The sequence below is a fragment of the Melanotaenia boesemani genome, chromosome 7, assembly GCF_017639745.1.
Source record: "Melanotaenia boesemani isolate fMelBoe1 chromosome 7, fMelBoe1.pri, whole genome shotgun sequence".
Classification (NCBI taxonomy): Eukaryota; Metazoa; Chordata; class Actinopteri; order Atheriniformes; family Melanotaeniidae; genus Melanotaenia; species Melanotaenia boesemani.
This window is the reverse complement of record NC_055688.1, coordinates 18,863,790-18,889,849: the sequence shown is the minus strand read 5'-3', so window position 1 is coordinate 18,889,849 and position 26,060 is coordinate 18,863,790. Positions and strand designations below refer to the sequence as shown.

General features: G+C 38.2%; 1 protein-coding gene across 1 annotated transcript in view; it reads left to right on the top strand.

The window, feature by feature from the left end:
* Positions 1 to 8,111: 8,111 nt before the first annotated feature.
* The window catches only part of glra4a (glycine receptor, alpha 4a), a 67,367-nt gene continuing 49,418 nt past the window's right edge, over positions 8,112 to 26,060 (top strand). The window contains exon 1 of the mRNA XM_041991201.1: positions 8,112 to 8,409. Coding sequence (XP_041847135.1) covers positions 8,342 to 8,409 — 68 coding nt within the window. The 5' untranslated portion in view covers positions 8,112 to 8,341. The remainder of the gene's footprint in view (positions 8,410 to 26,060) is intronic.

Here is a 26,060-nt window from a genome sequence, read left to right as displayed (position 1 = left end):
ACGGATTGAAAATTAAAAAGAAAATGAACAGAAAATGGTATGCAATGTCAATAAAGAAACAATACTATTGTTCCTTCATGCAGGATTTTATCTACTTCCTCTCATTTTTTTTTTTTTTTTTTTTTTACACAGTATCAAATGTTTTAAAAGGAGTGACAAGGCTGAACTGCAGAAACTTGATTTTGTAATACACAGTTTAGTTTTGTCTTACTGAAATAAGGACGACCTTACCTGACAGAGGCAAACTCTAAAGTGGCATCAAATCTTACTAAAGCTAATTTAAGGCTGTTTACTCTGAAAAACCTTCCCAAGTGGTGTAAGCGAATGCAGGCGGATGATTACATTTACGAACAAGTCATCATGATAACAAGTGAAAGTTGAGCGTACAAATGGCGTCCGTAACGAAAACAGTCATCTAATTTTGAAGTATATTTCAGGGTATGATCAAATGAGTTTGAGTTGGTGGACTTATTTTCATGCATGTGAAAGTTTTAATTTAGGTTTCTGCATGTGGAGAAGGGGGACAATTGTTTTCAGTTTCTGTGCTTATGCAGTAATTTCAGCTAAATAAATGTATCTCTGTAAATGCAGATCACTGCAGATCAAAGACCAGTAATGATCTACTGACCACTTCATCTTTTTCTTCAGCATCATTAACCATCATTTGACTTTGTTAAGAATGCATCCATGTACACAGAGCACATGAGTGAAAGGGAACACACAGTGGAAACCAGACAGGACAGCACCTTAACTTATCCCTTCCAGTGTCTGTAAACTTATTGTATTATAAACTTATGTATTATTATTATTATAATTATTATTATTTGGTGGGGGTTAATTACCTCTTTAGGCTGTATGAACCACTGCACAAAGCTTTATTGACCACTAATAGGCTACTCCAGCCATAGGCCTAATTCTAGGAGGAGAGGATGAGACTGAGATTTTGTGCTGGGCTGAGCAGTCATTTTTCTAGGACTGAAGAAATAAAAACCCTTAGGAAAGAAAATAACCCTCATGGTAAATGTACAATTGCTGAACACACTGGCAGCAATGAAGAGTCAGAGCACTGAATCAAATTTTGAACCATTTTCCACTCAGCTACAGTGGTACAGCACGCTCCGTCCTCAGATATTGGTGTCAGTGATTTCTTTTACTTTTACAAACACGTAAAGGAAGAATTGTGCAGGTCAGCTATTATAGACAGTCTTTAAACATTGCTAGCTTAAGTTACTGGGTTAAAGGTTAAGTTTGTTATGTGACAATGATTGAAAACAAAACATCTCTCATGGTTAGGGTACAGTTGTTAAAGAAGAGTTTCACTTTGGTTTCAAAGTTGAAAAAGAAATAGGTTGGAAAGTGTACTTTATTGCTGGAGTCTGACCTCACTAAAAAGATCATAATTAGAGCAATTAGAGATGGTTTGGCATGAAAAGCTGACAATTTCATTATTCACTTCAAACGTTGCTTCAACAGTTTCAATATATTAAATTTTATTGTCAGCAATTTGGATTTACAACAGCTGGTCTTGATGGCAGAAATAATGCAGCCCCAAGAGGGTGTCAGCCAGTGTCCAACAACTTGTTTTCAAGTCTTTTGTAAACCTGTTAATGACACATTAATTTGAGTCAGGACGACATTATTTATTTGCAGTAAGTTAGCTGGCCAGCTTGTTGACACAAATGCAGGTATTAATAAGCCCAGTAGCGCACATTCTGATAATTTGGATAAATTGGGAACCAGCTTCTTAGTAGAACTGGTTTTGGATTACCTTTCCTAGTAAAAAAATAAATAAATAAATAAAAAAATAATTAAAAAACAGGGTTACTTCCAAAACCATGTTGTTGCTACTGTAACTGAAACAACAGGAACCTTGAAAATTCAATATATCCTGAAAGTGGACCTTTAGAGCCCCCACTTAGTGGCATGTCTTTGGTGAGTATTTTCCACAGAGCTCCTCGGAGCTCCACCTGTAATTCAAACCCTGGAAATGGCTGACATGGTGGGACAAATCACAACACAACGACATATAAACTGATTTACAGTCAAGACTCAAAGAGCTAAAGAAAAATATTAATTAATTACATGCATAAACAGCCATTACTGAGTCATGCAGCTCTACTGTCATCCACAAACTAATAACACACAATTGAATTGAGATGCCCTATTTTAACTAGCTTATAAATAGACGACTTAAGGCCTATGATTAACTGTCACAGAGGTATCTGTTAGCATCACTTGCAATCTTTACATTTGACAATGCCCCACAGAAAACTGATAGATAGCAAAGAGCACAGGTTCTCTGTTATTAGCTGCACCAGGTAATCTTCACTGTTCATTTGGAAGTTATTTTTAACTTTCTGACAAAAAGCTGATATTTTTCCACATTGTCTTCATTTATATCTACAGCAAGAAAAAGTTAAAGCACCAACAAAAACATTAACAAAACCAAGAGCAGTGCTCAGTTCAGATTATACAACCAGTTTCTGCAGTTCTTGGAGAAATGAGTGGATGACATGCTACATTTATATAGTGATGGCTATATAAAAGTTCACCATCAGCTTAGCGGGGAGGACAAACTTCTTCAACTGTCATCAGCAAACTTCGTTAGTTTGACAGACCGTGTCAAGATGTGCAGCTTTTAGTGTACACAGAAAAACACAGAAGAAAGGACACAACCCTGACGGGATCTGATCTGGTACTGACAGACCCAGAGAGATAGAAATGCTGACCCAGTCTTACATGTCTTACAAACTGCTGTCTGTCTGTCTGTTAGGACGTCTGTAATCCTTCACATGAAGTCCAACATATTTCAGCTAGAAGAGCTTGTCTTGGGGCAGAGTTGGAATAATTGTGCTGAAGTCCACTAACAGGATCCTGACATAGGATCCTGCGGAGTCCACATGCTGGAGGATGAAGTGGAGAGCCATGTTTACAGCATTGTCTACAGATCTCCTAGCTCTGTAGGTGAATTGTAGGGGATCTAGGAGAAGATCTGTGATAGCTTTAGGTAGGTGGGAAGACAAGGCGTTTAAAAGCCTTCATGACCACAGAAGTCAGGGCAATGGGTCTGTTAAGTCCTGTGATCCTTGTCTTTTTGGGGACTAGGATAATGGCTGAGGTCTCGAAGCAGGCTGGCACATGGCAGGTCTCCAGTGAGGTGTTAAAAATGTCTGTGAACATCGGAGACAGCTAACTGGCATAATGCTTCATGGTGGAGGGGCCGACAGAATCTGGACCTTCAGCCTTCTAGTGGTTGAGTCTCTTGAAGAGTCTGTTCACACCTCCCTCTTTGATGGAGATGGGTGTAAGGGATGAAGGGGAGGGAGTGCTGTGGAATGGGGTTGTGTGGTTGATCCAGGTGTAGCAGCTGTGTAGGGGTTGCTGCTTGTCAAAGGGTGGAGAATAGTGGAGTTTGGTGATGCCAGGTCTTATCCAGAGATGTTTGCATCAACAGGCTAAATAAATTAAAAAGATGCAGCAGCAAAAACATGACACAGAAGTCTGCCAGTTGTTGTGCTTTTCGCAGGGTCTGAGGGCACAAGTTAGAGATGACATGGAAGACGTCATTGTCGCCAGAAGATTCCAGTTCCAGTTTACACTGACAGGACTCACCTTGCATTGCAAGGAATTTTCACTCTGAGGGGCCGATGTCAAATCTTTGCGTTTTATCCACCCAAAACAAGAGGCCAAAACACAACTAAATTTTTACATTTGACTCTCTCAGTGTTGTGGTGTAAACAGGGCCTCAGACTATTTGTGCAGGGCTCTAGATTTCTAGTTGCTGATTACTTTCAGCCCTTTCCAGAGAGAGGTGGCACTGCTGGTTGAAAATTGTTAATTCTCTTACCGTGGAGTGATTTAGGGGCCGTCCCCATGACGCCGAATTGCAGTAAAAAGAATTATTTCAGCAAACCACCCTTTCATCCCCATGAAACCAGGGATTAGCCTCCATGACACCAATCATGTTTGAAACCAGGTACCAAGGTGGATAGGTTTGAAACCTCCATCGTCTGTGGTATTGTGTGGACAGCGTAACCGCACCACTAGAGGATATGATGTCAGTGTGATGAACTCGCGCCAAACACAACAACAATAATGGTGTCCGTGACCAGCTGTGGTGTGGTGCTGCTCCAGACAGTCCTGGCTTGTGTACAGCTTTAGAACCAAAATGCACTGCTTTTACTCACAGTATTTCGCTACTGTACCAGCAATAGCGGGAGAAAGCAGATATGTCATTAACTGTGCATGCACAACGTCTTGTTCTAGCTCTGGAGTGTTAGTCTTTGATCATCGTTAATGCTCCCCACAGCATTGTAGTATGTACTACAGTGATTTCGTGGGGATGTTGAAGCCTTTCCCCTAGTTTTCTCCACCGTTTTCACACCTGAACCGGCTTTGGTGCCTTCTCACCTCTTTGCTAAATATGGGCTTTGCTTCCTTGTATCTGTCTTTGTCCCTACATCTGAACGTAGCCTCTTTTTTGACCTGAGCAGTTTAGCTGTTAACAAGGGTTTGTCTTTACTGTAACCCACCCTGGTGCGTGATGAAATGATGCTGTTCCCACAGACGTCACAGTTTTTCTCATCAAGACTACTGGTGGTAGACCTGAAAATATCCCAGTTCATACTGTCCAGACAATCCTGATATTGCCCCAGATTTTCACTGGCCACCTTCTTTGATGTTCTCATAAATAGATTTTTAATTTCTGCATATATGCAGGAATCAAATGCACCATGATGTGGTCCGACTGGCCCAGGATAGAGAGAGGGACAGCATGATAGGTACTGTTGATGGTGGTGTAGCAGTAGCCCAGTACGTTTCCCTCTCTGATTGGGCACTTAAGAAACTGTTATCTTTGTTAAAATCCAAAAGAACAATAACCAAGACGTTCCAGATTTGACGGTTTCACACACAGTATGTCATCAGTCAGGCCTGTGCTTCTTGTACGTTGCCCTAAACTGTGAAGTAAACTCATAGGGCAAGTAAAAGGGCTAGCAATTTATGATGAAGGCCTCCAGGTCTGGGGAACAGAGCTAAAACAGTACTGTGACACCATTCCACCAGCCAGTGTTGATATAAAAACAGATTCCACCACCTTTTGTTTTGTTGGTAAGCTCTGTGTGTCAATCTGCTCTGTAGAGGTGGAAGCCACTCATCCTTAGTGCAGAGTCCAGAAGAAGTTCGTACAGCCAAGGTTCTGCAAAGCACAAAACACATAGAAAAGATGTAGAAAAGACTCTGCAACAGGGTCAGCTCATTTTAGTGCAAAGTGAGCACACATTAGAGAGGAATATTCCTAGGATTGCGGTACATAATCACTATGCACTACAATAGTGATGCACAAGCACACCTGAGCATTTTCTACTTCTGCAGGATCTCAGTTTATTACAGGCCTTCTTATCAAAATGCATTCTATTTTTTTTGTAAGTCATTTTGTTTAAATACAACATCACAATTTCATCAAACTTGGTTGAGCCAAAAAGCTGTGGGCACTTATGCCCAAGCTGATATTGTTTGATGAAATCGTGATGTTGTATTTAAACAAAATGACTTACAAAAAACTAAAAAAAAAAAAAAAAAAAAATCCATGAATCCACAGCAGAAGCCAGAAAAGATGGAAATAAGTCTACCAGACTAGTAACTCAGATGTTCATGAGGTCTTCTCTGGTGTAGGAATCACCCAAGCATAAAACGAAATAAAGTAGACCCACACCAAAATACAGAGGCAGCCAACTGTGGCACTGTGCACCATCTTAAAAGTATGTGGTTAAGATTAGATTATAAAAATACACGATTAGCATTTTTAAAAAATTAACTGCAAATATTCATGAACTACAATGTTTTATTCCCACTGGTCACACAATGCAATACTACTCAGCACAAAACAACTGCCTAAGAAATGCCAAAAAAAAAAAAAAAAAGAAAAAAGACCCATCTCCTAATTTTGAAGTCATGATGCTATAATGAATGTACTGTACATCAGTCTGGTCTCATTTCTCAGTGTCTCAGACAGAGAAGTTGCAGCAAGAGCCATAAATGACACCAAAACCCCTTGGAAAACGTTTATTATTACTCACATATTTAGTTCAAGCATTGTGAAAAATACTATGGTATTGCACCCCATAATCAGGTGAACCAAAGGAAAACCAAGAGGAAGAAAAGTTTGGATTGTGCTCTTCTTAGAACAGCAGACAATGTCCAAAATCACCTTTCCTATTCATCAAAGCATAATGTTATTGTGACTGCATGCAGTTCAGACATGTACTGTGTGGAAGTTAAAAGTGTTTCAAGCTTCAATAAGATTGTATTCGCTACTCTTACAGCAAAGTGACCAGTGTGCTCATTCAGACATGAAGCTGACACATTTGGCTGCCCTCATATTAATGGAAAGGAGCTCATGTCTGAAAGGGGCTTAATAGTCATCTTAACGTAGTGAGCACTGCTGTCCTTCATGAAAACCTTGTGGATGACAGTAATATGCAGTAGGGAACATATTCTCTTTCCCCACATAACTCATGTCATAGCACCACTGCTACTCACTAAGAACCATTAATAACAGATGAACTGCCAACAGTGGAATACCTCACTTGTTTTCCTCCACTGTACTTCTCTTTACCATTGCTTATGTATCAATTAACCCCATCTCCACCTTCCTCTTCCTCGCAGACGTTTTACAGTACAGTATAAGCTAGTCTCAAAGGTTCATGCAGCTGCAATGCACAGCAGTAGAAAATGACAGTTGCACCGCTGTTGGAGAACACATTTTTACTTTTACTGCAGTGATTAAAAGCAGCATATGAAGAAGAAAAATATTATTTGAATATTATTAATAAACACAGGTGAAAATGGTGTGTTTGTTTATTGTTTAATTTGTCGTGGACCATTCACAAAAAACAATCTCAGAAGAGAAGAGATGAATTGTACCAGATTTAGTCAAAAACCAATTTCCACTTGTGGTCCCAGGACAGGTAAAAAAAAATACATACTGTCAAATTAAAACAATACAAATGTCACTAAACAACCCACAACAATAAAACTCATAACTATAAAAAAAATTCAAATGGCTTATCCACCCCATCACACGCTGATGGAAGATCATTAATGTATGAACTGAACAGGAGAGGACCCAATGCTGATCCTTGTGGCACTCCCGTATTACTGACAATTAATGAAGATTTCATGTTTTTAATGTGACTTTTTAAGTGCGTACGACTTGATGAATAGGATTTTATCCACTGTAATACATTGATAATCTAATCAGCATCTCCGTCAGGTCAGTTATGCTGTCATCGCCATAGGCTCTACATAGGTCTGCAGAGGCTCGACGTGACCGTCTCCCAACCAGACTTTGGGTCAACTGTTAGTTTGAGTTGAAATGTGGGCACTTGAAAAACTGTGTAAAAGAAAAATGCATTGAAAAATAGTCATCTAGAAAAACTGTCATGAGTCAGGTAATTTTATAAATATTATATCAGTGTAGTATTATTAACAGTAAAGCTATTAAGAAGAGCATGTTTACAACCAACTTTATCTTTCTTTAGTTGTTAAACAGTAGGTCAACTATCAAACCCTGTGTTTATTTATTTATTTATTTTTTTACATGGCTATTTTCCATTTCATTGTCCAAAATCAAGTTCATGTTTTTGTTCCACTGTATACACTGTATTAAGTTAGATTAGGTAGGGCAAACTAACTTGGCATTTAGTGCAGAGGATAGTGGCATTCCACACAACCCTAAGGCACTCATCCGTATCTGATTCTTATTTTTATTTTTTTTACTTTATTTTTATAACCAGCTTTAACTTAGCACAGCAATTTATTCAATTATAATCGGTCACTCTCTCCACAGTAATTACGACTAATTTCTGTGTAAATGAGGCAGCCTTCATTAAAAAAAAGAAAGAAAAAAAAAAACAAAGCTACTGCTCCTTTAAATTTTCACCCCTTTTAATTTTTTGTGATGGGAGGGAAATACGGAGAAAAGGAAGGCGAAGCAATAAAAGGAGTAGAAAAATGAAAAAAATAAATAAATAAATAAAAAGAAAGACACACATACACACACACATAAACTCGCGGTGGAATCGACACTCCCCTTGATCATAGCACCGACACACACTGTCAGACTGGCCAGAGTCGTCCAGCTGCTGTGTGGATGTGTGCCGCCCTCTGGACTTGGTGGGAGGGGGAGAAGTTTCCCCGAAGACGAGCCTGGATCACTCAGAAAGACGATGCCTTTCTCTTCCAGACGAGTCTCAGAAGCTGCTTTGTGGATTTGCTGATTTTCTCTACTATTCTTTTCCAAGTTATTCAGCGGGGTTGAGAAGATATTTTGAGCCAGAGGATGCTCCCACAGGTCATTTGGATTCTGTATGTCTTGTCTTTTTGCTTTTTCCAAGGAGGCTTCATCAGGTAAGCCGCTCGAACGTTTATTATTTTGTTTTTGCAAGTTATTTATTTCTCTTATCGGCTGCTTAACATAAACTTTTTAAGTCGGTCTGTTGATGTCGCGCGTTGCGTGAACACAGTGCGCGCTACTAACAGAGCGTTATTCAATAATTAGTTAAAACAAAAGAAGAAAAGAAAATAAAGAAAATAATCGTATCGGTATTCAACAAGACAACGAGAGAAATAACAGTATTTGATAGAGTGGTAAATTCGAGCAAACATGCGCGCAGTTCCCATAAAAGAAGAAAAAACTCTTGACGCACAAAGGAACCAGATATCCTCTCTCTCTCTCTCTTTCTCTCTCTCTCCCTCTCTCTTTATATATATATATATATATATATATATCCCAACATTTAATATCGCTTTAATATGCTGACATACAATCTACAAAAATGTGTGCACTTCTTGTCCTGAGGAAACCTCTCCTGGTTTCAAACTAGGCTACCTGTGGAATTCACTCATGGTGGGTCTGAGTGGCTTTGTGAGGAGCGTAAAATGAAGCGGCAAGACTCCTTGTATCAAGCCAATAAAGTGTGATTACAAAGCTCACTCTCCAACATATTCACAGCTGTGAGGGAAAGTGTGGTCACAGATTGTCCTCTCTTTTGTCTTCGTTGTCATTCTCTGAATTTTCCCAGAAACACACCTTATTACTCCCCTCTTTCCCTAATACACTCAGACCCTCTGAAAAGAACTAAACTGCTCATTCCCACTTTCTTGCCCAGCCCCCTCCGCACGTAAAAAAAAAAAACTTTTATTTTCACTGAACACTTTCCGTATTTCATGCCCTGCCACCCTCAGGTATGAGCAAAAGGGAATTAAGATCTGCATAATCCTGGAGCGGAACGGAGTTGTGACTCTGTGAACCCAGGGGCGAGGAGAGCAGCTTTTAGCCTGGGGAGGCAGTCAACTGACAGCACCTCCTCGGAGAAATTATATGGTCTCCTGCCAGCCTTACTGCTCACTGTGCGGTTAGAGTGGGAGGGGAGGCAAAAGGAAAAGGAAGCGTCTGAAGGAGGGCAGGTGTAAATGACAGGCAGAATCAGATGGAACTGTACAAATGTTGAGGGAATTATGGAGGGTGAAAATGAGAATGGAGCAACCTGGGATGCATGCTAACAAGAAACTGAGAGGTCGATGCATTTAGTTGTAGGCAGCAGGGAGATTAGTGAAGTAGAGAATGGGGCTTGTACATGGAGAGAAATGGTTTCGATTGGGAAGAGGAGATGAGGTGGAGAGAGGCGAGTGTGAGACGGAAAGTATTGTCAGAGATATGAGAAAAGATTGGGTTCAAACTGTTTGGATATAAGAAGTGTTAGATGGTTGTCAACAAGAGTAAATGGGAAACAGGCAAAGGATGTAATGAATAATACAGATATCAAAATTGAAGTGTGATGGATAAGAAGCTTGGAGATATCTTTTTCAATGTGTGCATGTAAAAAGAATCGGTGTTGAGATGTGCAGTTTAAGTCTGTTCAACTTGAATATCAGCTCCAAAGAAAAGCCTCAATCTGTCTGGTTTCCTGAACCTATTCTGCCACTCAGTTCATTTGCTTGTGGAGTATCTCAGCCTATTCCTGTAAAAGATCCTTCCAGGAGGAAAAAAAGAAAAGAAATCTAAAATGCAAAGTTGTTTTCATATATGCAATGATCTTCAGTCAAGGCCGGCTGAATTGGGCAAAACATTTTTTTATTAACATTTTCCTTGTTCACCATTGCATGTAGTGGCTTTAGAGATTTGATATCGAAATGGTTGCGTTGTCAGCCTAAGGTATTTTTCTTTTATGTAGTCTGTATATATATATATATATATATATATATATATATGTATATATATATATTTTTTTTTCGGCTCATTGATTTATTCCAACATGATGTCCAGGTTTCTGATTATTCTTATTATTATTATAGATATAATAGCAAGATATATGTGCAGGCGCCTGCTAATTAGCACTGCTAAGTTGGAGGATCCTTTGGAGTTTTCTACAAGCTGTTTTCAATGGCATATGTCTGTCGGTTAGTTAGCAACATATCTCAAAAAGTAACGGACGGATTTTGAAATTTGACATTTATTTAATGGATCGCCCCTTGAGATGCAACATCTCATTTTCAAGGGGGTCCATATTTGATTTCATTTTCAGAAAATCTCACAAAATGGAATAAAGAACAACTAATTAGATTATCCAAGTGAAATTCAATTCACCACAGAGTTGATTAACTAACTAAAATCAAAGTAAGAGGAAAGTGTGTGATAGGACCTCATTCACAGTGCCTAACATGTAAAGTGTATTAAAGATAAAAAAAAAGTAACAATTGTTTTGAGAGTAATGAAATCAAACAAAACTCTTATAGTTCAAATCAAAATTTGATACTATATGTGACCAACAAGCAAAAAGATACTAAGAAATCGGCAGCAACTACAACAACAGAATTAACTTTTTATCTGAGGATGAGCATTATTTTCAGAAAACTATCCACATTCTCTTCCACTGGCGCATTGCATGCTATTGTATTTTGTTAATAAACCCAACATCTGAGCTTGGAAGCAAATTCGAACTCTGTACCATCCACTGTAGTGGATGTATTGCCTAGCAACCTTGCTAATGTAAAGGATGTTATAGGATTAAGTTGGCAGTAATATTTGACATACCTATTTATACATGTAAAGTAAGCATAAAGTTGTACTAAGAGAGGTAATATTAATTTACCATTCAGTTCAAAATCAAAGCTTCTCTGTTATGGACTGGCATTAAGGTATTAGGAAGGATGGAGCATCAGCCTCTAGTTGTTTTAGTGTAGGAACCTTCTGTTACTTCTCCTCCGGTGGTGGATTTACATTGCATTTTGTAAATTCAACTAGTTTAAGAAATGATTTGTCTGGACCTGAGTTATAAAATATATAAAATTATAAAATATTGTGAAGAGACCTTAAGTTAAGTTCATATAAGGGAAACCCACCTTCATCCCAAAGATGAGGGGGTTCTGTGCTGAGGAATGAGGTGGAATTCCACCTAGATGATCAATGTTCAGTATTCAATTAATCAAGATTCATCCGTAGAATGCTTTCTTTTATAAACATGAAAGGTTGGAGGAATCATATTTGGATTCTGTTCATCTATTTGTGGTGTTTGTTTTAAGTGGTAAGGGGACAAAAACTGATTTATCTTAAATTGAGAAATAAAAACAGTGTTGCACAACTAACCAAAGTTAAAACTAATATGTTTCTACTTTTCATTAATCTCCATGTAAATGATCACAAGAGTAAACATTTTTCACTCCAAACAAAGTGGAATCAATTTACTGTTCTCAGTGTGTTATGTTAGCACTTTGGACCCCTGCCTGTGCATAAATGGTGTGTATTAATGTTTCTATGTGTGTGTGTGTGTGTGTGTGGTCCAAGTTGTTCAACACAAGATTAAAAAGTTAGTGAAATAGAATAACATTAAATCAACAGTGTGGCAAGGCTACCACACAAAGATCTGTCAAACTTGATTATAACTCAACCAGGAGGAGAAAATACCTGCGTCTTATTTATATTAGTAATTAATTTTTTAAGCAATTAAATGATGAGAAAAGATACACTATAAGACATTTGAAGTCAGTTTGACTTGAAAACACACGTTCCCCTGCTACCTTAAAAATGCAAACAAGCTCAGCTTTAGAAATGTGTTTGTTTCATCTTAAGTTCATCATGTTGACTTTATACTAAGAGGCAACTTGACACCAAAGTTCTGAAAGTTCCTTGATTTTTAAACAAGTTTCATAACTTAGTTGAACAAGGATACATTTCTGGATTATTTTAAAATGAGCTAAATTTTAAATTACCTAATACTCATAACTTTAGAGTTACTGAAATTTAATTTCTTAATTTCCTTCAACTTGCATCTACAAAAAATCTTAAGAGATAATAATATCACATTTACTGAACCACTGATTTTGGAAGTCCTGCTGGCCTGGTTCTTTAAGACTTAACTGCAGCATTTGACACAGTTGACCATCAAATCCTGATGCACTTGGAGCAATGTGTCAGTATCAGAGGAACTGTCCCATACTGCTTCCAGTTTTATCTGTCAGATCGGTCTTCCTGTGTTCATCTTCATAAATATTCCTCAGTGGGGTCCCACAAGGGTCCATTTTAGATCCACTACTCATTTCCTTGTATATGCTGCCATTGGGGTCTATATTTAAAAAACTCAATATTACCTTTGCAGATGATGTACAGATATGTCCACTTAAAACCACAAGGGGATTCTCTTACTAATCTGCTCAGTCGCTTGAAAGATTTAAATGCAGGATGGAATCAAACTTTCTCCTTTTAAATGAGGAGAAAACTGAAATTGTGGTCTCTCGATGTTCTGAATGATTCTGTAAGAGTTCTTGGCCGGTTTACTTCACACTGTCGAACCCATGTGAAAAATTATGATTATTGACAGCTTTTTTAACTTTCATCGGCAGGTCAGCTCAGTAGTAAAAAGTCTTTTCTTTTATTTGAGGCTGCTTGGCAAGATGAAGCCCTACCTGCTTATGCGAGACCCAGAAAAAGTCATCCAGCTGCTCATCACATCTCGGTTCAATTAATGCAACTCTAGATTATGGCCTTGATCAATCGTCTTTGTACAGATTGCAGCTCGCTCAAAATGCAGCTGCTTGGTTGTCTACAGGGAGGAGTCCTGGAAGGATTCATGATAGTTTTAGGTCACAGTACAACATTTTATGACTTGTTTCAAAGCTTTAAACCAGGGCTACTCAATTTGGTCCTACAAGGGCCGCAATCCAGCAGGTTTTCCATGTATCCCTGCACCAACACACCTGAGTCAAATTAGGTGGCTCTAACAGCCAATCAGGTTCTACACAATGACTCATTAATTTGACTCAGGTGTATTGGTGCAGGGATACATGGAAAACCTGCTGGATTGCGGCCCTCGTAGGACCGAATTGAGTAGCCCTGCTTTAAACAGTAGGGCACCCTTGTTTTTGTCAGAGCTGCTGCACCAGCATGCTCCAACCTGGGCTGTGAGGTCTCCTACCCAGCTCCTTCTGAAGGTCTCTTCTTCTAGGCTCAAATCCAGGGCTGACAGTGCGTTTTCGGTTGCTGCTCCAAAGTTGTGGAAAAGTTTGCCCCTTCACATTAGAGCTGCCCAGTCTGTTTCTGGTTTTAAGTCCTTGCTCAAGAACCATTTCTTTGCACTAGCCTTCAAACATCGCAGAGCTTGACATTTTTTTTCTTTATTTTTGATTATTGCTTCATTTTGCTTTTTATTCCAGTCTTATGTCATTTGTTTTGTACTGATTTCATTGTTTCACATTGTAGTTGTTTTATTGTTCATCAGTTTGGGCAACTGGGGTTGTAGTAAATGTACTGTACAAATAAACATTTTTTAATTGATAACTTAAAAACGCTAATTGAATCAGCTAAGAAAAGTCAAAACTTTTAAATATGAGATCTTCATTTGGCCATTTAATAAAATGTAACTATTTTTTTTCAGGGGGGATTTACTATTTATTACAATAATTTTTTACAGTGTAATCTTCTGCTTCCTTGCATTTATTAGGGGGCAGAAGACAAATATGTATATTTTCAAAAGGATTTTGAGCAGTGGAGAATGTTCGATAATGGGAAATTAGTCTGTGATGAAGTTTAACAATGCGATGTGACTTCACATTTGAGTGCAGCTCAGATTTGTCATCTTCCCACTGTAATGCAGAAATGTGTATAGTTACCTGTTACAGCTGCAGAGTTCATGAGTACATGATTTAGAGAGAGCTGATTTTAAGGTTGCTGAGATTTACATCCTGTCAATTAAGCCTAAATGTAAGTTAGAACTAACACTGAAAAGTAAAAATAGACTAATTATTCTTTAAGTATATGTGTTCTTGTATGTGTATGAGTTGGTTGGTGGAGTGACTAATTTTGTAGGACCTCCAAACTATGTATGTACTCTATTTTATTCAGTTCATTTAAACATTTTGGAGCATTTGAATTTTTCCTCACCTTTTTTTTTTTTTTTTTTCTCTAATTCACAGCAGGTTTTTGGCCTCATCAAGTTGCTCCTTAAGGGCCTGAGTTTGTTGGCAGAGTGACTAGTTTTCTAAATACATAGTTTTGATATGTTCCAAACTCTTTAATTGTTCTAAAAGATTTATGAGTTTTTGTGCATTCCTTTTAAGGGCTTCTTGTATTTTTTTAATCATAGCTTCTTTGCCAGCAGATATTTGCATTACTTGCTTATTTTACTGGCCTGATGTTTAGCTCAGGTCTGCTTTTTTTTTATTTTTTTTTAAATGACACATTTTCTTTTACCATCATGTGATATATGCATTGTGAATTATAAAGTATTTAAAGTATTGGTATACTTTGAAGCTTTAAAGGTTAAGGGCTCATTATTAAATTGTCTTATCTTACCTTGTCTTTTCTGCATTTTCCACCTTTGCCTTTAGTTCCAAATCCTCTTGTATCAGGTTCTTATTTTGGGCAGAAGCATTTTACTGCTTCATTTCAGAACTCATTTTAGTGTTCAATTACTTTGAACTGTCACCGGTCTTTTATTTATTTATTTTTTTGCCTAATCAAGTTCTTTTTAGTATTTAATTTTTGTGACTCATGCTGTCTTATCCCTGTTTTAATATGACTTTAAGATCAACCTATGCTTCTAGTGTATCATTATGTGGTTTGATAGACTTTTGAAGGCCTTCACTTTTTCTTGTAAATCATGCTTCACCTGAAGAGGTTTTAGATTTTTCAGTCCATTGTTCATCTGCATAACTTGGAAAATTTATCTGCAGAATTGCCCCTTTGGCTTCATTGCTTTTCCGGGTCAGCACTTCAATGTTTTGTTCTCAGGCCTCCTTTTCATTTTGCAAGTCTGTTTTCTCCTTCTATGTATGTTTCAAAAGTATCTTGGAAGTTATTGGTATAATTTCTCACACTCTTATTTTCATTTTGCAGGATGTGAACTTCTTTGCACAGTACAATGAATCCCTCAATATATTTGTGGAGAGCCTCATTTTGTTCCTTTGCAGGATCGTAGGATTGTTCTTATTGAACACCACCTCATAGATTTTCTCTTGTTCACAAGGACTCAGTTTCTTCTTTTTGTTTGTTTTTTGTTAAGACTTTCAAGAGTTTTTTTGTTTTGTTTTTTTAGGTCTTTGTTTCTTCATTTTTGCTACTGAGGTCATCATTTACTTTGTAAAGGGCTACATTCTTAATCAAGTAAGCTACAAGTGAAACAGGCTTCTTGACGTGAATTACAGGTATACATACTTACATATATACATATATATATATATATATATATATATATATATATATATATAACTATATAGGACAGGAAACTGCTCGCCAAAGACAACTAAATGTAACTGAATGCAGTTTTATCCTGATGAATATAGGTTTTGAGGCAAGACGTCAAATGTTAAAACTTTTATGACTATGTTTTACGAACATAAAGCATATATTGGGTCTTCTTGTGCTTCTGGTTTGATAAATCTTGGTCATAGTGAGATGAAACTTACAGTTTTGGAATCTGTGAGGTGTGAGCTTTTAGTAGAGGTGTCGTTTGTCCGTGTTCATGCCATAGACACGGGGAGCAATAATTTGTGTTTACATATTCTTTCGGACTTTGTGTACCTGGTCTTTTAAGTGTTTGTTGTCTTAACTGTGTTTAGTGGTTATAGAAATGGTTTACTGAGCTGTTCGCTGAGATTCTGAACTTTCTGTGGATACCACACACGTTTATAGTTACATTTACAGACCTGATGTTACACCAGTAAAACTGGATGTTAACCCCTTAACTCCCAGTACCTGAGGGTGCAGGCGAAAGCGGTTAAGTTAAACAGTCAAGCTAAGAACGCAAAGTTAGAGTTTATAGTCAGGAAATCTGAATCCTGCATCACCAAAGGTGCATGGATGGAAGTTGTTGTGCATATTATGAATATTTATCGCTCCTTATCTGGAAGCTGTGAGATTCTAATCCTGCTTTCTGTCTGTTTACCTGATGGCTGATATTCATCAGATATTGTTTCTTCTGTGTTTAGAAGGAAGCAGCTTCACAGCTTCAGATTCATCCTGCTGACTTTTTACCTTTTAGTTAGTAAATTCTGAACATTTCAGCATTCTTTAAATAATTAAATATTTGATTTAATATATTCATTCATTATCTGTACTGCTTTGTCCATTACGGGTTGAAGGTAAGCTGGAGCCTATCACGGCATTTTTAGCAGGTGAGAGGCAGGGTACACCCTGGACAGGTCACCAGTCCATCATAGGGCATTTGATTTTATATATATTGACACTGATTTTATATACACTGCTCAAAAAAATAAAGGGTAAACTTAAACAACACAATGTAACTCAAGTCAATCACACTTCTGTGAAATCAAACTGTCCACTTAGGAAGCAACACATTACAAGCAACACATCAGTTTCACAGGCTGTTGTGCAAATGGAATAGACAACAGGTGGAAATTATAGGCAATTAGCAACACACCCCCAATAAAGGAGTGGTTCTGCAGGTGGTGACCACAGACCACTTCTCAGGTCCTATGCTTTCTGGCTGATGTTTTGGTCACTTTTGAAAGCTGGCGTGAATTTCACTCTAGTGGTAGCATGACACGGCGTCTACAACCCACACAAGTGGCTCAGGTAGTGCAGCTCATCCAGGATGGCACATCAATGCGAGCTGTGGCAAGAATGTTTGCTGTGTCTGTCAGCGTAGTGTCCAGAGCATGGAGGCGCTACCAGGAGACAGGCCAGTACATCGGGATATGTGGAGGAGGCCATAGGAGGACAGCAGGACCCCTACCTCCACCTTTGTGCAAGGAGGAACAGGAGGAGCACTGCCAGAGCCCTGCAACATGACCTCCAGCAGGCCACAAATGTGCATGTGTCTGCTTAAATGGTCAGAAACAGACTCCATGAGGGTGGTATGAGGGCCCGACGTCCACAGGTGAGGGTTGTACTTACAGCCCAACACCGTGCAGGACGTTTGGTGTTTGCCAGAGAACACCAAGATTGGCAAATTCGCCACTGGCGCCCTGTGTCACAGATGAAAGCAGGATCACACTGAGCACATGTGACAGACGTGACAGAGTCTGGAGACGCCGTGGAGAACGTTCTGCTGCCTGCAACATCCTCCAGCATTACTGGTTTTGCAGTGGGTCAGTAATGGCGTGGGGTGGCATTTCTTTGGGGGGGCGCACAGCCCTCCATGTGCTCGCCAGAGGTAGCCTGACTGCCATTAGGTACCGAGATGAGATCCTCAGACCTCTTTGTGAGACCATATGCTGGTGCGGTTGGGCCTGGGTTCCTCCTAATGCCAGACAATGCTAGACCTCATGTGGCTGGAGTTTGTCAGCAGTTCCTGCAAGACAAAGGCATTGATGCTATGGACTAGCCCGCCTGCTCCCTAGACTTGAATCCAATTGAGCACATCTAGGACATCATGTCTCGCTCCATCCACCAATGCCACGTTGCACCACAGACTGTCCAGAAGTTGGCGGATGCTTTAGTACAGGAGATCCCTCAGGAGACCATCCACCACCTCATCAGGAGCATACTCAGGTGTTGTAGGGAGGTCATACAGACGTGTGGAGGCCACACACACTACTGAGCCTCATTTTGAGCCTTGTTTTAAGGACATTACGTCAAAGTTGGATCAGCCTGTAGTGTGTTTTTCATTTTGAGTGACTCCAAATCAGACCTCCATGATTTCGTTGTCAGCACATTCAACTATGTAAAGAACAAAGGGGCTGAGTTATGACGAGGGCAAAACTGCTGCGCTATTTAACATTTGCTGCGCAGTTTTGCTCTGGTTATGTTTCTACGATTAGCGCCTGATCTATTAAGACTGCTCCTGTTATCATTTGCGGAGCAAACAGCAGTATTTAAATGAGGATTTAGCGGCGCTGTTTGCTCTGTCATGTAAGGTTCTGGAGAGCAAGGAAACCGCAAACGCAAAATTAACTTTTATCCGATAGAAGTTGAGACAAATAAAGGAGACAAATAAAAATATTGCGGAAGTCGAGGAAAAAAATCTAAATGTCACCAGAAATGCTGCAATATAGTTTCATATTCAAGTTCAATTTATTTATAAGGCACACTAACAACAACCTTTAGGAACCAAGGTATTGTACATATAAAAACATGCAAGGAACAAATAAGAAATAATAAAGGTTTAAAAGCTATAAAGAAATAATAATAATAATAATAATAATAATAATAATAAAAGACAGGCATGATAAAGTCTTTAAACTTATCCAGCAATTCTAATATTGCAACGCTGGATCGTCTCCACAATCCTCTTCTCTGGCATTCTAAATATATTAATATAATAGAAAAAAATGCATTATCTTAGTCGCCTTTCATGGTGTCTGTGCCTCCTCCTTAAAATTATTACTGCAGCCATTGCGCGTATACTGTTGTGCCAATTAGCACCTGCTTTTCAGAAACGCTATTTTTAGAGCAAACATAAACACCGCAAACTATTTGCGGGCTACATGAATCCCACTGCTGCGCAAACCAGATTTATTTGCATAGTCTCCTCCCACTAATGTGCACTTTCTGGCCGGAACGCCCATAATGCATATGCAGTAGCTTCAGAAACGCAAAGTGGAGAGCGGCGCAGTTTTGCCAGGATAACTGACGCAGTTCCATGTTTGCGGCTTTGATAGATAAGCTTGGGCCGATTTTAGCGGAGCAAAGCCGTCTGCACCTGTTTTAGTACACGCAAAGCGTTAATAGATCAGGGCCAAAGTGTTTAATAAGAATATTTCATTCATTCAAATCTAGGATTTATTTTAGTGTTCCCCTTATTTATCTTAGCAGTGTATATTAAGAAATATTTTAGCTGTAGCTGTTTAATGAGAAAACTGCTTTAAAATCTGTGTATTTGTTTAGTGCAGGGGTCTGCAGCCTTTCCAGTGCGAAGAGCCATTTTTCCCTCAGCCCAGCTAAATAAAACTCATGTAGAGCTGCAAATGTTACAAGACCTTCTGGAAAAAGATTACGTTGATAATTTTTGATGAATATCTACTATAGGAAATTTGTTGTCATTTTGAAAAACCACATTTTTATTACTATTTTTAGGTTTTAAAATAAAGAAAAACAAAACAAAACTTTTGCAGTATACAGACTTTCTTTTATGGGATGTAGATATTTGTGAAAAATGATGTATTTGTATTAGAAGCCATCGTGGAAGGTCAGAGAGCCTCTTTCGGCTCCGGACATTGCAGACCTCTGATTTAGCATTTTCTTCATATAGCAGTAGGCCTTCTTTTAAAGGAAAAAGACTTTTTATGTGTAACAATGCAAAGTACTTAAATACCACACTTTCTCAGTAAGTGAAACACCAAACAGATTGACAACAGAAACAAAAAAGAAGTACACTACCACTCAGAAGTTTGGTGTCATTTTCCCAAATCCAATGGAAAACTGATCCTAAACTTCTGAGTGGTATTGTATGTCCAATATAGGCTTGTTAGTGACATCACTGAGTGTTCCTCTATCTGTGCTCTTAGACCAATACTCATATTTTCAGAGAGTACATCCCCAGTAGAAAACCTGCTGTGACACACTTGTGTGAACAAAGACTGCAGAAAATGTCAAGTCTAAATTGTCTGCACACAGATTTTCACCTTTTGGGCATTACACACATCAACTCTGTAGAAAAATGTGCGAAATTTCCTATAAAATTGAGGGGTTTTTCAGTTACATTAATGGCAAGACTTATTTTAAGTATATGTATATATATATACATTTTTTAATTAACTGTATTAGCTTTTTATTGTCACAGCAGAATTAGAACGGTAAACTTAAAAGACACTTAACCTGTCATATCATCAGCTCCGATTTCTAATAAATCACATCCGGATTGATTGTTGTTCATTTTGGCTCACTATAAGATCTTCAATAAGAAAGAAGTTGGTTATAGTTTTTATAATCACATCATGAAGGCAAGGACAAACAGTGTTCACACTACAAGGTTTTGGATGTGTATCTATTCAATGGTAAATTGAAAATGAAGCTTAGTGGATTACATTGAACTGAAGGGCACCAATGATTCTCGTTGTCCTTACCTCCAGTCACAAAAAGATCATGAGTCAGAACTGAAAGTATGAAAGAAATTGTCTTATTCATATAGACCTGGAGGATAGTTTGTGTGTGTGTAACCTTAATTATTTGCAACAGATACCTTTACTCAGGTATAAACCCAAAGTTATCACATCTTTGGGAAATATAGTCATTAGCAGAATTAATAAAAAGGTAGATATATGTTTTGAGGCAAGACAACAAAGGTAAGACATGTTTTATGACTGTTTCACAAATCTGAAGCATAAATCTGTCCTTCTTTGCCTCTGGTTTGGTGAATCTTGGTCATAGTGAGATAAAACTTACTGTTTTGGAATCTGTGAGATGTGTGCTTTCAGTGGAGGTGAGGTTTGTCCATGTTAATGCCATTGGGTGGACATGAGGAGCCATAATTTGTGTTTACATATGTTTTTAGACTTTGTGTACCTGGTCTTTTAATTGTTTATCGTCTTAACCGTTTTTAGTGGTAATGGTCATAGAAATGGTTTTGAGTTTTAGCTGAGATTTTGGAATTTTTGGGGATACTACACATATATATGGTTACATAACAAACCTGACGTTAGACCCTAAAACCGGATGTTAACTCCTTAACTCCCAGTAGCGGAGGGTGCAGGTGCAAGAGATTAAGCTAAACAGTCAAGCTAAAAATGCAAAGTTAGAGAATTTATAGGCAATTTATAGCTTGATAATCTTAAGTTCAGCACCTTTCTTCTTTGAAATTGGACATTAAAACTAATCCGAGAGATAACCATTAAAATGTTTCATCATTTATTTTCCCGAGGCAATATTTAAAAAACTCAAATGTCTGAGATAACAGATTTATAGAGAAGTTTGGCCGTTTTTTCACAGTCTTTTAAAAAATTATCTTTCTTTTTGCAATCACAGGAGTCACCCCCTTCTGGCTGACTGTACCTTTACATTTTCTTTACTGTGTCATACTAGGAGGCATCATGTAGCCTTGAAGCAATACTGACCTTAAACCTCTGTGCTTCTGACTCATTTTGATGCACACCAACATTTACTATGCACATTCTTGGAGTTGTCATTGCCCTACAGCATCCCAGGGATGAGAAACCACACTTCACAAATTTGTTTTCCAGCCCGGAGCATCATGTGACAGCTTCTTTGCTTTACAGCTCTGCATCACGCCAGCAACTGCACATGAACACACCAGCCATGTTGGACACAATGGCTCATTTAGCAAAGAAACCCAAGAAGGCATAACCGAAAAAAGGAAAAGGAAAAGAAAGTGAGAAAGTGACAGAGCAAGAAATAACAGAAGAGTCAACATTGTATTGACTATTAGTGGCTCAAGAGAGCTCAGAGTAAAGGCAGGATGCAAGACAGATGTCAAATTAGCCTTAGTTTGGAGGCATCAAAGTGCTAAAATCTGACATAATTCACTACTGTTTTAACATATAGTCCGCAGGTATAAAATGTTGGAGTATGACACATTTTCATAGTTGCATGGAGATAAGAATTTGCAATAAATTGAAAAAAGAAAATACATGTCTCCAGTTTATATTCAAAAGTTGTTACTATGACGGTTTAGCTGCATTTAACCTCTTTTTGCTTTTAACACAAGTATTTGATACATTTTAACAAACTAACAGAATTCAGGAAAATCCATCTAAACACTGGGTCCTAGCGACGAGCCAGGTGGGCTGATCTTTTACTCCATTTTAACTGGACAATCAGCTAGATGACCCGCTCAGATGTGCTTGTTTGGCAAGAACATTTTAACCCCATGGGTGGAACAAACAAATCAGAGCTCATCTGCAGATAAACACAGAAAATTTTCCAACTTGATAAATGATGTTGATGTTTGGCCATTATTTGTTCATTAGATAAGTTTGCATTAATATGATTCCTTAAACAACTGCTGATTTTAAAGTTTTCTGGTTCTTTTGAGCTGCTTTAGGCTGCGAAGTTATGTTCCAATCCAACTAATCATCCTTATATGTTAAGAGACCTCTAATGGACACTGTTGCACTTTGCAGACTACAACCTGAAAAATGCATATAAATTCGTGTTCTTATTATTAAATTTTTGTTATTTTTATGATAAATTTCGCCCCAGAAAGCTCCAGGCGTCTCTTGTTTTGATAAAGCCTCTTTCCACCGGCTAACTCCTTCTCCGCCACTCGTCATACCCTTCTCCCTAGGCCATCGCCTGGCTGAGGGTAAAGGAGAAGACCTAATACATTCTATGTAAGTTGAAAATGCAAACTCCACAAACTTTTTTCTTCCATACGCCGTCTGTGTTTGGTGTGTTTACCTTTTGTGTGGGCAGACCAACCATGTTTATCTATGAATCATGAACAAGTCTCAGAAAAGTCTGCAGATATGCCAGAAAATATTTATACTGGCCCAGTCCACAACAGTACACTTATGCGTTAGAAAACTCACAATGCCAAATTACATTATGATCACTTATGAGGACTTACCATCAATTTTCGCCAGGTGCGTGTGCGTCTTGGTTTCGTTCGCAAGTCGTCAATGGTAAAAAAAAAAAAAAAGATACTGAATCCCCTTGACTGATTAATGATGTAATGTTTATGTAATGTTTACATACATAAGCTCTAATCTGCACGGGAGCTTTTATTGTTTAATTTGCTGGAAGCTTTTACTCTGCTCCCATGTCTGATTTCCTGTCTGGCCCTATCAGAAATGCTGAGTTTGACCCATTCTGCTCCATCAAAAATAGACTGGTGCATATGTTTAGCGGAGAGCAGTGTTGAGGTGCTCCTGGGACTCTTTTGACACACATCGTGGCGCCCCTGGTGTAAACCAAACCATTGATTAAAACCGCTGCGTACAGCTGCAGAGGCCACGATGCAGCCAGAATGTGGCGCACATGCACCTGCTGGAAATTGGCCTTTAAAGTTATCCATCAAGAACTTAAACTAAAACAAAGAATTTTAAGTTAACTGTAAAACAGAGGATTTCTATTTATGATGTATATATTTCAATTTCTAATTATTTACAAAATATTTTAGTAGCGTTCTTTTCCCTTTTCCTTACAGCAAACACTGTGGCTGAAGTAAACACAATCTAACCAGTTCAAACTTCAAAAGCTCAGTTGTTGAGTGAGGACACAGTCTTTCTGTGATAGCTTTTAATTAAATTCTGATGGTATTCCCTGCTGGTGTAGAAGCATCTGTAACAGCAAAGTAATATCTGGAGGCTTGTAAACAGTACAGAGAAAAAGCCTGCATGAACTTCATTTTAAATGTTTCATCTCCCAGTACGAGATTTAAATGTGGTTGGGAACATACTGGTGAAAACCTGCATAAATGAACCTTGTGCAGTGAAATAGAGGCATGAAAGAAATGAATAATGAATCATGTTTTTGTTCATCTTCAGCATTTCTTAACTTTTTTTATGTTTTTTAAACTGTAACAACTAAAATAAAAATAAATATCATTCGAGTTCATCAGTGGTTTTTACTTTGAGTCAGACTGTTGCAGACAGTTATGAGGCTCTCTTACACTTTTTCGAAAATAGAGAAAACCCCCACACATTTGGTCCGTTGCACAGACTGGAGCAGCAAGGAGTGCTGGCAAAAAGAAAGGAGAACAGATGGGATGTTTATGTGAGTTAATGACTAAAAAATGAGCCAAGCAGGAGAGCAGAGATGAACAGACGGTTTGCTCTTCACAGCTACCTCAACTATGAGCAGTAGTGGTGTACGTATCAATGAACAACTAGGGACACAAAGAAAATTCATCAAACAATAAACAAAGAATTTATTTATTTGATGCTTTTAAGCTTTAAATTCCAAAGAGGATATGTTTAAGACCTACTTGTACCTTCTTAAAAACAACTTCAAACAAGATATTTATTCTGCTCGTCCTCTGTGGAAACTTTTTTTTCCTCTCCAGGAATAGTTTAATTTTGCATATTACCTCTCTGTGCTGCCAGAGAAAGTAATCATAACACTCAGTAAAATGAACATTTCCTCCTGCGCTTGTCATAAGCAACATTAAATAAAAACAGACTTGTTCACAGAGCTTTGGCCACACAACCCTTAGAACAAAGCAGTGCCTGACACACAGAGGCCCTTTGCTTCTGTGGACATCGAATTTGTGATTGGATATATGGTGGAGGTGACAGCCCACTGATGGTCTCTAGTAGTCAGTCAGGACCCTCAGTGCTGGACTGACAACTCTGGATGAGAGAGGTGAGTGATGGTTTTCCACGTATTTCAATCAAACCACATGACCTTTCCCTGTCTCTGCTTCATAAAATGCACAAAACAGCCTCTTTTGTACCATCATAACACAACAGCTGTCACTGAGAAACTGATGCTTGAGGACAAAATGTGTTTTTATCAACTGGTTTACCTCCCAAAATATTCACATTTTTTTAAAGCCATCTTTTCTCGCATTAAAAATTCCGCATTAAATTAAAAAGCTAGAATCATTGACACCTCAAAAGACAGTTTTTCCACTCTGGATGAGAACTGGGTCTCTTACCCAGCCTTCTCCCAGCTACACTAAACCATGTATTTATGATATGCTGCCACTGCCAGCTGAAATCAAAACCCTGAGCCACTAAATAATAAATGCATCATGAAGTGTATGATGTGCACCAAATCAGGGTTAATCTTTAAGGATATGTAGTCGGATCCTGCTAAGCTGAAAGCCAAATGTGATCCACTGGTCAAGGAGGAATACCCAAAAACTTTTCAGTCAAGCTTCGATGATTTCATAAATCTTCTGTTTAAATTTACTACCATTAATTTAAGTACATATTTGCTTGTATGACTAAATTTATTGTCAAATATATTGCCCCATATTTGATGTGAAGTATATCCCTCACTCCACCGTCTTTTGAGACTGCACCACATGAAGCTATGCTGCAATTTTAAATCTCTGCTTTCAGCCAGAGATTTGGGTTTTCTATGAAACAGCAGCAAGCAAATTTTAAAACTACGTAACTTTTGGATACATTTTACATTTCGTATTAACATATATTAAGCTTATTATGATAAAATTCACAGCCCTTTAACTGATTTGGAGGCAAAACAATATATAATATCTCATTATCTTTGGACAAAACATTACATAATACATATCTTGGAATTTAATACGTTTTTTACTTCTTATCATCAGCTTGCTTCTATTCTGTATACAAATGCTTTTGAATTACTAAGAAACTCATTTACATATATTTTTATTTCAGACATGTTAGTGGAAATTAACCTGTTAAGAATAAAAATCAATCAGCAGTTTCCTTTACAAGAAAAAGACAAGGTGCTGGCTTGGTTCAGGCTGTATTTACATGTAAAATAACTGAAAAGTTGTTCATATGTGCAACTCACTGCTGCAGCAGCATTGACTTAAGTGTATAGAAGGGAAATCAAGTTCTGGTGGTTATGGAGCACTTTTGGCAACAGTCTTTAAACAAATGTAGAAATGTTTGTCATAAAAGTGGCCAGATTTAAACCAGTTTTTTGGAAAGCTTCAGTGCTTCATGAGGCTTCATCTGGCCATCACTAGAAGCAGGTAAAGACTGGGAACAGA